The sequence below is a fragment of the Ruditapes philippinarum genome, unplaced genomic scaffold, assembly GCF_026571515.1.
Source record: "Ruditapes philippinarum isolate M1 unplaced genomic scaffold, ASM2657151v2 ctg3625_1_1_1_1, whole genome shotgun sequence".
Taxonomy (NCBI): domain Eukaryota; kingdom Metazoa; phylum Mollusca; class Bivalvia; order Venerida; family Veneridae; genus Ruditapes; species Ruditapes philippinarum.
This window is the reverse complement of record NW_026866620.1, coordinates 100679-114283: the sequence shown is the minus strand read 5'-3', so window position 1 is coordinate 114283 and position 13605 is coordinate 100679. Positions and strand designations below refer to the sequence as shown.

General features: G+C 29.2%; 1 protein-coding gene across 1 annotated transcript; it reads left to right on the top strand.

Moving 5' to 3' along the window:
• Window positions 1-13605, top strand: LOC132733093 (prolyl 4-hydroxylase subunit alpha-3-like). Its single transcript, XM_060719688.1, has 12 exons — window positions 1-624; window positions 2211-2374; window positions 4140-4462; window positions 5492-5543; window positions 6577-6722; window positions 7449-7625; window positions 8730-8782; window positions 9172-9319; window positions 9914-9955; window positions 10742-10813; window positions 11511-11586; window positions 12528-13605. Exons 1-12 carry the CDS (start codon window positions 422-424, stop codon window positions 12605-12607), a joined length of 1536 nt encoding a protein of 511 aa, XP_060575671.1. The 5' UTR covers window positions 1-421; the 3' UTR covers window positions 12608-13605.

The window sequence follows — 13605 nt, the reverse complement described above, 5'->3', positions numbered from 1 at the left end:
TATATCAAGGGATATTTATTGAATTGATATTACCAAAATTATAAGTAAGCATTCTCGTTATTGATGCATATTTCTATTACGTTATTTGCAAAGATTCGTCTTTTTATTTTATCAATGATTTAATTTCGATACAAATTCCATATTAATCATGTGATGTGATCTTCGACTAATTTCTTTTTTTAAGGATATATTGTATAGGATTTTTTATTCATACAATATAATGTAAAGACAGGGATTCATCTTAGAAGAAGCAAAAATTATAAGAGACGTTACTAACGTTTTATTCAATAATCTTAATGAGATTTTAAATAAATTTGTTAAATTTTACAGTGTAAGTTTCACAAATAGGCTTTGAAAAATCGGAATTTCAGAACTAAAAGGGGAATATCTATTTTGGGAAAACCACCAACAAAAATCAAATATGGGAAGTGCATTTCTTACGTTGTTCGGCTGTATATTTTTCGGATGTGTTTATTGCGAAACTGGCGCTTTCACTAATTATGTTAATATGGAGAAGCTGTACACGCTGGAGGACGATTTAATCACTATCACTGATGTAATACTACGACAAGAAAAAGTTCTACATGGTGACGAAGATACCCATGGAATATATAATATAACCAGGTAAGTTAAATGGTAAACAGTACTGTAAAAATGAGCAGTGTAACATTGTTAAATAGTGTAAAATACAGTTAAATATATATAACATTGTTAAATAGTGTAAAATACAGTTTTATATATATATATATATATATATATATATATATATATATATATAGTATATATATATATATTATATATATATATATAATATAATAACATTGTTAAATAGTGTAAAATACAGTTAAATATATATAATAGTGTTAAACAGTGTAAAAAGCAGTTAAATATATGTAACATTGTTAAATAGGGTAAAATACAGTTAAATATATATAACATTGTTAAACAGTGTAAAATACTGTTAAATATATATAACATTGTTAAATAGTGTAAAATACAGTTTTATATATATATATATAACATTGTTAAATAGTGTAAAATACAGTTAAATATAGATAATATTGTTAAACAGTGTAAACAACAGTTAAATATATATAACATTGTTAAATAGGGTAAAATACAGTTAAATATATATAACATTGTTAAACAGTGTAAAATACTGTTAAATATATATAACATTGTTGAATAGTGTAAAATACAGTTAAATATATATAACATTGTTAAATAGTGTAAAATACAGTTAAATATATAACATTGTTAAATAGGGTAAAATACAGTTAAATATATATATATATAACTGTATCTTACACTATTTAACAATGTTATATATATATTTACCTGTATTTTACACTATTTAACAATGTTAAATATATATTTAACTGTATTTTACACTATTTAACAATGTTATATATATATTTAACTGTATTTTACACTATTTAACAATGTTATATATATATTTAACTTTATTTTACACTATTTAACAATGTTATATATTTAACTGTATTTTACACTATTTAACAATGTTATATATATATTTAACTGTCTTTTACACTATTTAACAATGTTATATATATATTTATCTGTATTTTACACTATTTAACAATGTTATATATATATTTAACTGTATTTTACACTATTTAACAATGTTATATATTTAACTGTATTTTACACTGTTTAACAATGTTATACTGCTTCTTTTTTATCAATATATAAGCTTTAGCGGGACTTTAAAAAGTATAATATTCACGATGACTGTAGCAGACCGTGACGGGTACTATTTTTGTTTTTGGACAGTTAAACTTTATTGGTGTATTACCACAAGGACGTATATTGTAGCTCTACGAGATGACTGCCAAAAGTTTTCAATATAATTTACTTGAAATGTTTTTACAGTATGATTTCTTATCTCGTACTTTTACCATTGTTTGGAAACGAAAGTATATACAACTATCGTAATCATTCAATAAAATTACAAAAATGAACAGGTTTTATAAAAATGTATGAACCTTGATATTGATATCCATTTATGAGAGTTATTTGAGAGCAAACAAACACGTTGGACAGTGCTCTTTATAGAGGGTTTTTACACTACCAGTTATCAAAATACTTTAAATAAATGAGCAACAACAACTTTCTTGTATCATGAACACTCAAACATACATGTATATTTGCAATTAAGTTCAGAATATCTTATTTCACCTTGTTTTCAGCACCGTTGAGCACGTGAAGTCCATTCATCGTCAAGTGGTCAGTGGTCGAAATCTGTCATCATACATTGTGAATCCCGTCAATATATATCATATGACCAAACGTCTTGCCAAAGACTGGACAAAGGTCATCGCAACCATTGAGGAAAGCAAGTCATGCGTAAGAGGTGTGTGTGTGTGTTTATTAATATTACACTTTGAAAACAAACTTCATGACAAACACCACTCATGTAGAAAAATCTGGAAACAATGTGATCCCTCGGAAGCATTAATCACAACAAAATTTCAAGAGAATTGCAGTCTCGGTTTAATTGAGTCTGTACATGAGGGATTATGAATACGTGCAACATCCCTCACGTCCCCTAGCACCGGCTTGAGCGGTATTCAATTCTCAACACTCTCAAATAGTGCTGGCATCAATGATCCTTAAGGACCAGAAAAATAAAAAATGGACCAGAGACTTAATCAAGCCGAGTCTGCAATTTTCATGTAGTTTTGTTGTGATAAATGCTTCCGAGGGATCATTCCTACTCCAGATTTTAATTCATAAACGTATTATATATGCTTGTATTGCATGCATTGATATTGGCAAATATCAGTGAGTAAGTACTTTCAACCGTATGTTACATTAGATTTTAAAGCCTTTGCAGAGTAAGGATAATAAGTTTTGCATTTGCTTTAATCAGATACTAGTAACACACTTTAATCACATACTTGTAACAAACAATCCTATTATAGGCGTTAATTAGATATAAGGTCCATTAAACCTAAATGACGCTATTATCTTTTACTTGCCAAACGCTGCTTAGTTTTTGTGTCCTGTTAACTCTTGCTTTAAGAAGCTTTTTTCTTTATTTCAGTCTCATGTTTACATGTATACATAAAAATACATATAAAACGTAAAACACAAATATAAAATGCATGAAAAGCCATTCTAAAAGAATTACAAGAGACTATTTATTTTTGCCTCTAACTCCACAGACCATATCACATCAGTTTACTGTTTTATGCACTGAGGAATTGTCCCCCTAGCTACAAAAATTTCATACAATCATTATTATTCATTAAAAGGTTATCTTGTATTTTAAAAACATGACCTTAATATATTCAAACTATTGCATGTTTTTCCTACAGAAGTTTACATTGTGTTACAATGAATGAAACGATACTAAAATGTTTAAATGCAAATGGTAAGAAGAAAAATTGACCATCATATATGATTTCACTTTGGAAAGTATTGATACTTTTCATTCTCAAATATTATTTACTTCAGTATCAACGATTTGTATTCATCAACATAACTTACGTAAAGATCTGTTTTATCCATACAATACATTGGTTTAATCAGTGGATGCTTTATACAGAAGCAACACATATTTGTCCAACATGTAATAAATATGACCATTAAAACTTATATAAGTCAATTAATTACATTTATGAAACCATATCCCGTCAAATAAAATTTACAAGATATTCCTTGGCGTATTTGATGTAGCCTTTTTTCGCGTTTTGGCAATTAATACAGTGATAGTGTTTACATTTTGCTGCCGTTATGAAAATTTGTTACCCCTTCAGCGTTATTTTTTTCATCGCTTGTTTACAACGTTATACAATTCAGGATACCCCTATATTTAGGTCATTGTTGACACTTAATTTACCTTGAAATACCACGTGCTTTCCTAACGTACGTTTTATTGGTTGAATAACCAGGATTCTGTTAGACTATTGGACCTAAATAAATGCTTTATGCAGTCATCATAAAACATATGATATACATGTATGATATAACTTATTGATTGTTGCAAACTAGCAAAATTGGCATGCAATATCAAATAAGTGTCACGTGCTTTTTTTGAAATTGTTCAAACTATTTAAATATGTCTTTAGTATTAAGCATTTTAATGTATTAATGATCTTTGTTTATCACTTTAGCAATGCGAGCAAAAGTTGGAAATATCGCCGATAACATGCCGTCTGGCGGCCATTTAAAACATGTTATCAGGGGGGTTCTCCGATTACAAGTTATTTATAACATGTCTGTGAGTGACGTCATGTCCGGAAAGTTTGCGGATATCCCGGCTCTATCTTCCCTGTCATTGGATGATGCATTCGAGTTTGCGCGTGTCGCCTACGAGTCCGACCAATACTATCTGGCCGTTGTATGGCTGAAAGAAGTCGTCAATATGTACAAAGAAGACGAGGCAACGTTTGCACTGAGGAATGCGATGAGCCTACTGTCATCTGCTTACTTGAAGGTAACGATAGACGATTCTGTCGTCACATTTAAACTAAATCTTTCCGAAACCAGTAAAATACAATAAAAAATGAACACATTCTTTACAATACTTAATACAATTTTATAATACTGTTTGTTTGTCACGTCAATTTTTATTGGACAATGTGACGTGCATACACTAGTAATACATTTTGTGTAATATTATATATATTATTATACACAGCCGAATTAAATTTTTTAGTTAAGGTGCTTATATTATATTACAAAAGAAAATTATGCCTTATTAAGTATTCTACATGAAAACATTTTATAAGGTTATATGGCTTTTTATGATTGGCAGTTATATAACCTTTCAACAGTTTACACTGAGCCATTTAGCCTATCACCTAATATTGTAATACTGCACGTTTGTAAGGTCGCCTTTCATTGGATAATCCCACTGTACATTTTTGAAGAAATAACACTTTTCACTCTAAAATGATGTTTGCTGTATTAGGATAATAATTGGATCAAAAACCAACACAAATTAAGTATCAAAACATGTTTCGCTTTATTATGCTTCCTCAGTTGATACATATATAAAAATGACGTAAACGTACAAAACAAACGTCTACGTTAATAGACGTTACATTTGGCGCGTAAAAGGAACGTGATAATATTACAATAAGTATTACAATAAAACATGTGCATATGTATGTATAAATGTATTTTTTTTAAAACATAGCATATATAATTTTCGAAAGGAATTACATAAAATAACTGGATCAAAAGATACATATATTTATATAATAGTTTGCTGTATTATAAATTCGTTATAAATATTTCTGATAGGTAATATGACCGTATATAAACGGTAGTTTGCAATATAACCGTCGCCGCTTAGCGGCTACTTATAGTTAGTTATATTTCCAATTTACAGTTTGTATAGGGCCATATAACATGTCAAAAATCTTTATAACTTATAATATAAACAGCGATTTGAACTTCACATAATAATGAAGGGCAAGTAATTTATGTCAGAAATCAAACTTCATTTTCACAATTTCAGTTACACAGACCTAAAGATGCTCTGGCTATTTTAGATGAGTTAATAAAAACAGGTAAGACCACAGTTTAAATTGTTGATAGCTTTTACAATTTCTGGTTTAATAATGAACGATTTCTTTTTGCTTAATTTTGCATTCAATAATAGTTGGAAATTTAAGAGAACAGAATGTTCTTCTTAACATAAGGTAGATGTGCACTTAAGCCTTTATAATATGAACCTCATGAAAAAAAAAGATGTATGAAATTATAAATTGAATTAGATTTTCTTTGTATAATAAGTCGCTACTATCATAATAGTATTTAATTGTTCTTTATCGTTTTGATGTAAATAAAAATGACTGATATGTTAAATCTACTTTTTGTTATCATTTAAGTAATTAGAAATGTAGATTTTATCTTGGGTTCATTTAAACCGACTTCGATACTTATTCTTAAACTATCTTGTGAAACATATAAAACATGCATCTAAGCTAAGGAATCAGGTAAAGAATAAATAATTATAAATAGGATTTTATGATTTCAGTGGAACAAATAATGCCCCGAAAACATTTTTAACATAAATAAAAACGATTTACCTAAAGGAAATGATGTCTGCATTCCAAAGTAGAATTTCAATAAAAAGAAGAAAAACATATTTCTGATAAATAAAAGTAAATTCTTAAGAAATTTCAAAGTTTAAAATGCGTATCTTCAACAGTATAGTTGCCAAAGAAGAGAAAAGATATTGAAATATGAACTATATTTATAACTTAAAACAAACAGCATTACGTACTGTTGTAATCATGTATTCTTTCAAATTTAAACAGACATATATATCATATTAAGGATCAGTATACTCTTACGTAATCAAGGCAGGAAATGGGAACATCAATACTTAGCTTATAGAAAATTCATAATGCACAATGGTTTATGAAAATGTTTATATTAAAACACACAAAATGTGGTCGAATAGTCTACCAAGTTGTTTGTCGATATTAACGACAAAACAAAATATAGGATCTTAACTTATGGCTAGTCTGTGTATAATAGCAAAGAAACACTACATTAATAAACAGTAAATTAACAAATAACACCGTGTCATACCAGCTCCAGATAACCAGGTTGCAAGGAGAAACAGTAAATACATCATACAAAAGATGGACGAAGGCATGAGGGACATCGATGTTAATCATCAAGAGCCGAATAGCAAGAAAGATAAACTACTCCAAAAACACTGTAACAAAAATGACAGAGTAAGTTCCCTTTGATAAGAAATATCGACTTTAATTGATTCGTACAGAATTTCTTCTCAATGTAAGTAATAAGGGAAAGCGGTCCAAAAAAAAAAAAATCATCAACAACAAAAACAACAACAACTTTGGAAATGAATTTGTTATTTAACAAACAGTTTTGAGGATATACGTGGCTTCGGGTTCTTTTCCGAGTCCTTTACATCAAATTAAATTTGACAAGACTATATGGGTAACATTTCAAAAGAATCATCAATTCATACTCGAAAATACCTAGTGCTAATAGCTCATTCTTCATTTCTTTAGAATATCACTTTTATCAAATAACACTTATAAAACAGTATACTCTTATAATGATATAAATTGGACCGCCGAATCTATATCGTTTATATCCGGATATTGTTATACCCGAGAAAATAATGAAAACAAGAGTCGGAACTGCAGCAACAGCATCGTTATAAGCGATATATCGTTATAAGTGATGTAACATTATAAGCGATATATCGTTATAAGCGATATATCGTTATAAGTGATGTAACATTATAAGCGATATATCGTTATAAGCGGTATATCGTTATAAGCGATATCGTTATATGTGGAGTTTACGTTATACTGTACTGACTTAAAAAGTATGAGCAATATATACGACCGCAACACATCTACCATTTCACTTTATTTAGCATCTCATTATTTACAAAGATTGCTGTTTTACATTTTACCTTTGAAAAGATCAGAAAACTTAAACGTCATCAGTTTTGTACGTACACCGGCAGAAGAAACATGGGATATTTTGAAAGACCAAGCATCAAAACGGAGGTGTTGAGTAGAAAACCTTTGATTGTGTTATACAGAAATATGACAACCTCTAGTGAGCAAAAAGCAGTGGCACATTTAGGATACGAACAGGTAAATTAGTGAAAGACGGATATTTGGCACAATTTAACGGAAAGTCAATCTAACGGAAAGTCAATCTTCTAATAAAGATCATTTGTCAGTTGGTTTCAATAGCGATATGTTTTAATTCAAGTAAACAAACACTACTTTTTAAGTTAGAGTAGATGTATTGTAAGTTCCTTGTAATTTATTATTATTATTATTATTATTATTATTATTATTATTATTATTTTAAATTTAAATTTTAATTTTTTTTGCTGCTTTTCTAAGCTTATATCAAATTTGTCTGCAATAGAAATAAATCTTACCCAGCCGAATTTATGTACCTGCTTTAAATTTGAATATTTCCTTTTTTTAATTCTAAAGATTTCAATTTCATACTGATCAATTTGAAAAAAAAAGACAGCATAAAACCATGCTCACATTACATAGATTTGAGGACAGAATCACCTGTATCAATACTGTTGGATTAAACAAATCTTTATTGATGCAAGATGTCTCGAACATACAACAAATTTATTTAATTTTCACGTAATTTATATAATGAGATCCGCCATATTGTTTTTGGTTACGTGACAAAAGTGAACTATAAAGAGGTATTACGAAAACTGCTTTGGATTATTACGAGAAGTACTACCCGGATTAGGGTTTTTTAACATTTATGTTTTACTTCATATTGTTTTTTTTTTCATTTGTGTTCATACAATCTATACTTTGTTACTGGTTTAATATGAAAGTAGGCAAAGCATATTGAACGAAGAAGTGAAATGTACCCGCTGAAAATCAAGGGCTTGGTAAAAATATCTAGAATCGCACACGGCTCGTTCATTACAGTAATAACTCTAAAGTTACAGTTGAAGTTAAACGTGTTGACAACATGTTGACAACATAACAATTGCCCTATTCATCCAGAAGTTTGAGTTGTACCTTGTACCTAGTTGTACTCTTGTTTGAGAATTCTGACATTTTTTATTTTGCTAGGTTTTTTTATCAAGTCAAAAATTAAAATACAAGTCTTTACCTTAGAGTTATAATGTTACATTGAAATTTCTTTATAGTTTTCTGCATTTAATGCACAATTTGTTAGTAAGTCATTTATCTTTTCTTTCCTTACAGATGAGAGCTGTGATGTACAAAAACCGTTATACACACCCGCAAGGAATGGATGGGTAGAACGCTAATATATTATATGAATATTTGTATTTATAGTTGAAGAGAACAAGCTTTAAGTATTCTTAAACCCAACGCACCAGTGATATATTATGAACTTTTTTCTACTTTGAACGTAATCAAGTACTACTACATTTATCAAATAAAATGAAATAAGGTGTTCATATTAAAAATATTCAATATTTAATTCAGAAAATGATTATATTTGTCCGTCAGTCTTTTTAGTCATATACAAACGTTATGAAAGCCAAGTACGTGATACGTGTGTTTTGCTGCGTCTATCTAACTGACAGTCTATATTGTAAAACATGTTCTTTTAACTTATTGCATAAGGAAAGACCCGTTTATTTTTGGCAATAAAATATGTTTAAATCATATTCATATACAGATTAGATGTTCAAGATAATACAAACTGGCAGTGGATACCAAATCTGCAAAAGACACTGGAGAACATTGATTTAACAGAAAGGGAGCCATTGAAATCTAGATTTATTGTGAAGAACATTGGATTATACGGAATGTCCAACTCGGGTTTGGTATGAACACCACCTTTATTGACTTAATTTTACTATTGCTTATTATCCTTATACTTTCAGAATTGAAGAAATTAACTGAATTGATATAACCCAAATTTTACTTGTACCAGAGAATCTTTCGGAATTCAGAAAAATAGAAGGTCCGTTATTCAAAGTTATTAATTACATAGAAATGATTAGAAGAAATTTCAGGACCCTTCAAAATGTGAGGATTTCAGACCGTGCTGGTTTTTAGGATTTCCGGAAATCGGAAATTACTGGCTACTTTTAGTTACATAATCTTTATAACGAATTTATAATACTGAAAACTTTAATTATAGAAACAATAATGCACAAATCGACTGCAGCCTCGAATATACATTATATACACGTCACGACCTTCCAATGAAAAACGTGGTTACAAATGTGCAGAATTATATAAATCAAAATCAAAATAAAATGTAAAGTATTTTTTTATTTATATGTTTACAATGGTACTATAATATATGTATTTCACTGAATAAGTATTATCACATGGCGTTGCTATGTCCAAACAGTGTATTACGGCATAAATGGCATTATTCTCGCAACAATAAGTGTATGTTTTGTTTGTAGGTCAAATCGGACCTGACAAGACTTGGTACATTTGTAGTATTCGTAAGTATAAAAATAGTTCATACTTTATAAGTATAAAATCGATAAATATTTGATGCAGACAGTACATAAATATTGAAATCATTTCTTAAAATTAAGAAAAAAAAACCCAACCAAACAAACAAACTGTAACAATTTTAAACATTTATTTTTTTAAGACGAAAACTAACTTAAAAGAAAATTCTTGCATGTTTTGAAGCTTACTTTATCTAGCAAATCCGTATGAACATTAAGTGGTATTTTTTAGATTTCAAAGTCAATTTGAATATCCCGATATCCCATTTTTTAAAGACATGTTGCATACTCAGCTTAGTCAGTGTTTTGGACGCCGTATGAACACATCTGAAGATGTTTCTAAATTCAAAATTTCACCATTACCATGATAAAATGTTGAATTCTGTATAAGTCGGTGCTGGGGGGGGGGCGTAAACGGTAATATGCTGCTTCAATTACCGTCAATGAACAGGCTCAATCGAACCGAGCCTGCAACATTTTCAATTTTGTCGTTTTGTGCGTTCTTTAGGGTTCTTTTTCTCTCTCTATTTGAAAGAAAGTTATGTTAAATGAATATATAATATGAAGCAAGTTTCCTGGCTTCATTTGGTTTATTAACGTCATATCTAACGTCATATGACGTGAAAGCATTTTTTATGCTGTGCAAATATATATGTAAGAATGCACTTGATTACCCTATCTGTTTGATAGGGGAATAGTTTGAAGCGTGTAAAATATATATTTATTACGATTTCAAAAGTATGCGTGCTGCATTATCCCAACGTTTTATTCCAGTTAACAGAGCCGCAACATGGCGGGGGCGATGTAGTTTTTCCATCTCTTAACATCAACGTTGCACCAGAAAAGGTATTGTTTACATCTTGTTATCAAATGTCGTAACAATAAATATAGTCCATTGCCAGGCTTGTTAACAACAGTTGTTGAATTGATTCTAGTATAACTAATTTATACTTATATTCATTTACTTTAGTTTGGTTGTGTAGGAAGCTATAAGCTAATTGACACACTCTCGAATACTTTCCTGGAACCAACCAGTTTATATTAAAATTCATGTATTTACAAATTTTGTTTATACTTATTCGTTATAGTTCGATTGTGTTGGAAGCAATAAACTTTATGAAACACTTTTGAATGCGTTACTGGAAGCAACCAGTACTAAGCAATGAGTCTAAAGTTTCTTGATCTAGAACACAACGGCTTATACCTGACACGGTTTGAAACCATGTAGCCAGCAATTCTTAGATAAAGTGTCCGACGTGTTAACCACTCGTCCATGCCGCCACATGACTAATTATCTAAATTGGGCAGCATTGTATATAGTCCATGATGTATGCTATTACTTAAAAATGCTTGCATTTTAGTAACAGTGAATTTATCAAGTTATTCTACGATACAGAACCGTCCTCTTCAATATGTAACAGGTCGATTTTGACGTCATTTCCAATGAAATTTGTACCGTTGAAATAATGATAACTATGTGATAAATAAGTTTAGAGCTTTAAGTTTCATTAAAAAAACTGTATCATGAATTATCTTATTTCAGGGTACTGTTTTATTTTATGAAAGAAAGGTTCACAAGCAAGCAAATGTATGCCCGGTTATTGCCGACACACAGTGGGGTAAGTTTGTTTAACTTTTGTTGTTGTTTTTTTCCCCACACGCTGAAGAAATAATCGTGTGTCACATAAAATGTTTATATCATATGTAATGCGAATTTAATATGGAAAACATCCAATACTTGGTAACGATTACTTTCGTAGGTTAGATATATTTGATATGATATTTTTATAGTTTTGATACATACGAGCAAAAGAATATATCAGAATCATAATGTGGGTTTTACATAAAATGTGAAATAGAATTGCAAGTTTGGAGTAAAATGTGTAAATATAGAAAAATCATTCATTCAAAACAAGTAACTTTTTGAAACTATCTTATGATATAGCATTGCACCATTTCATTTCAATTCCATTTATTAAAAAAGTACCGTTACCCCTCTTTTTCTATTTCATAAAGTCTCAGCTACTTCTCATTTGCTGATAAGACAAAAAGCTCAGGCCTCATGATCACTAAGATTTAAGGATCAGGATCAAATTTAAAAACTCATATAATTATTCTCCATTGTTTTCACTATAGATTAAATATTTATTAATAACTTGATAAAATTGGACTTGAAATAGAATGTTAAAGAAATATTAGGGAACATATAGTTATGTTACAAAATATGGACATTTTAGAGTTGATCCAAATATAATATCGAACCTCATCCTAAAATTGATTCTGATTTTAATCCAATTATTTTTTTTATTTTTTTTTGTTATTAGCCTATTTTATTCCCAAAATATGGTTGATTCTTTGCAAATCAGCATTCTTTAACATTTCGTTCAAATTTCTTGCGAAATATTATCAATTTTAGTTTTTATAAAACAATGAATATGAAAAGATCATTTGATCCTGATCTTTTCTTTGTGAACACGTGACTTGTGTGCGTTGTTTAGACATAAAATAAGTGAATTATTTTATTTGATTTATTATTTTTCAAAACATTGTTCTTTTTCAGTTGGTATATACCCGTTAGAAGACCAGTTTTACAGTAATTTTTGTTACAAAGACAATCTTCGTAGACCTTCGAGGAAGTGAGCTACCAGCATCAATTCTAAATATATTTTCACATTTGCTCTATCATGCATTCGTATAATTTCTTCAAGTATTGCTGTTTACTAGTTAAAATGTCGAACATTTAACATTTTGCCAATTCCTATGTTAGACAAAATGTGTTTATACAGGTTTTAAATGCATAATATTAAAGTACGATATAATTTGTATAATGCAACTTTTATAATCATATGGTTATAGGTCATATATCTCATAACAATAGCAAAATAATTTTGCATAATTTACAACAAAACAATGTTTTTTATATGCCGATGTCTTCTTGCTTCAAACTTTTCCGAAATGCAAAGGTATACAAATCATATTGTAGTCAAAAAAAATTGTCTAATCCGAATTGTTTGTATGTTTGTATTCGTATAAAACAAAATTAAAAAGAATACAACAGAAGCTTCAGAAATGGATGTTGAATTATAAAATGTATCTCAGCGGATGTTTGATTTTCTTCTAAAGTTATGTTACATAAACACTGATAAATAATACTGTTTGCGTATAAATGAATACATTTGTTCATGTGTGCGATATATGTATTAACCTGTTTATTATTAATTGAAACATTTTGTTTTTTGGCTAGCTAATCGTTTTGTCATGGTTTGTTATCGGATGAAAAGCTTATCCTTTTATGTGAGCTTAAACCTGAGCATTGTAATTTCTACGCGTCAGCAAGAGATTTAAAAACAGCTGACATTTGGTATCTCGACTTTCAGGGGACCGGGTATGTTACTTCGAAATAAACGGAATTTGAGTTACTAGGAGTTTCTGCTGAATGAATGTTTTATTTTTGGTTCCATCTACATTTTGTAAAGTGAATTGTCTTCATTTAAAGGTAACAACTGTTAATTATTTTGATGTTCGTCTTAATCTTGTATTTTCGTACAAAGTAGGCTGTATTTTGTCCGGAAAAGAATGTTTAACGTGTTTTGATATTTTATGATATCAATGCAAAATAATAGTATTTTAAAAAATAA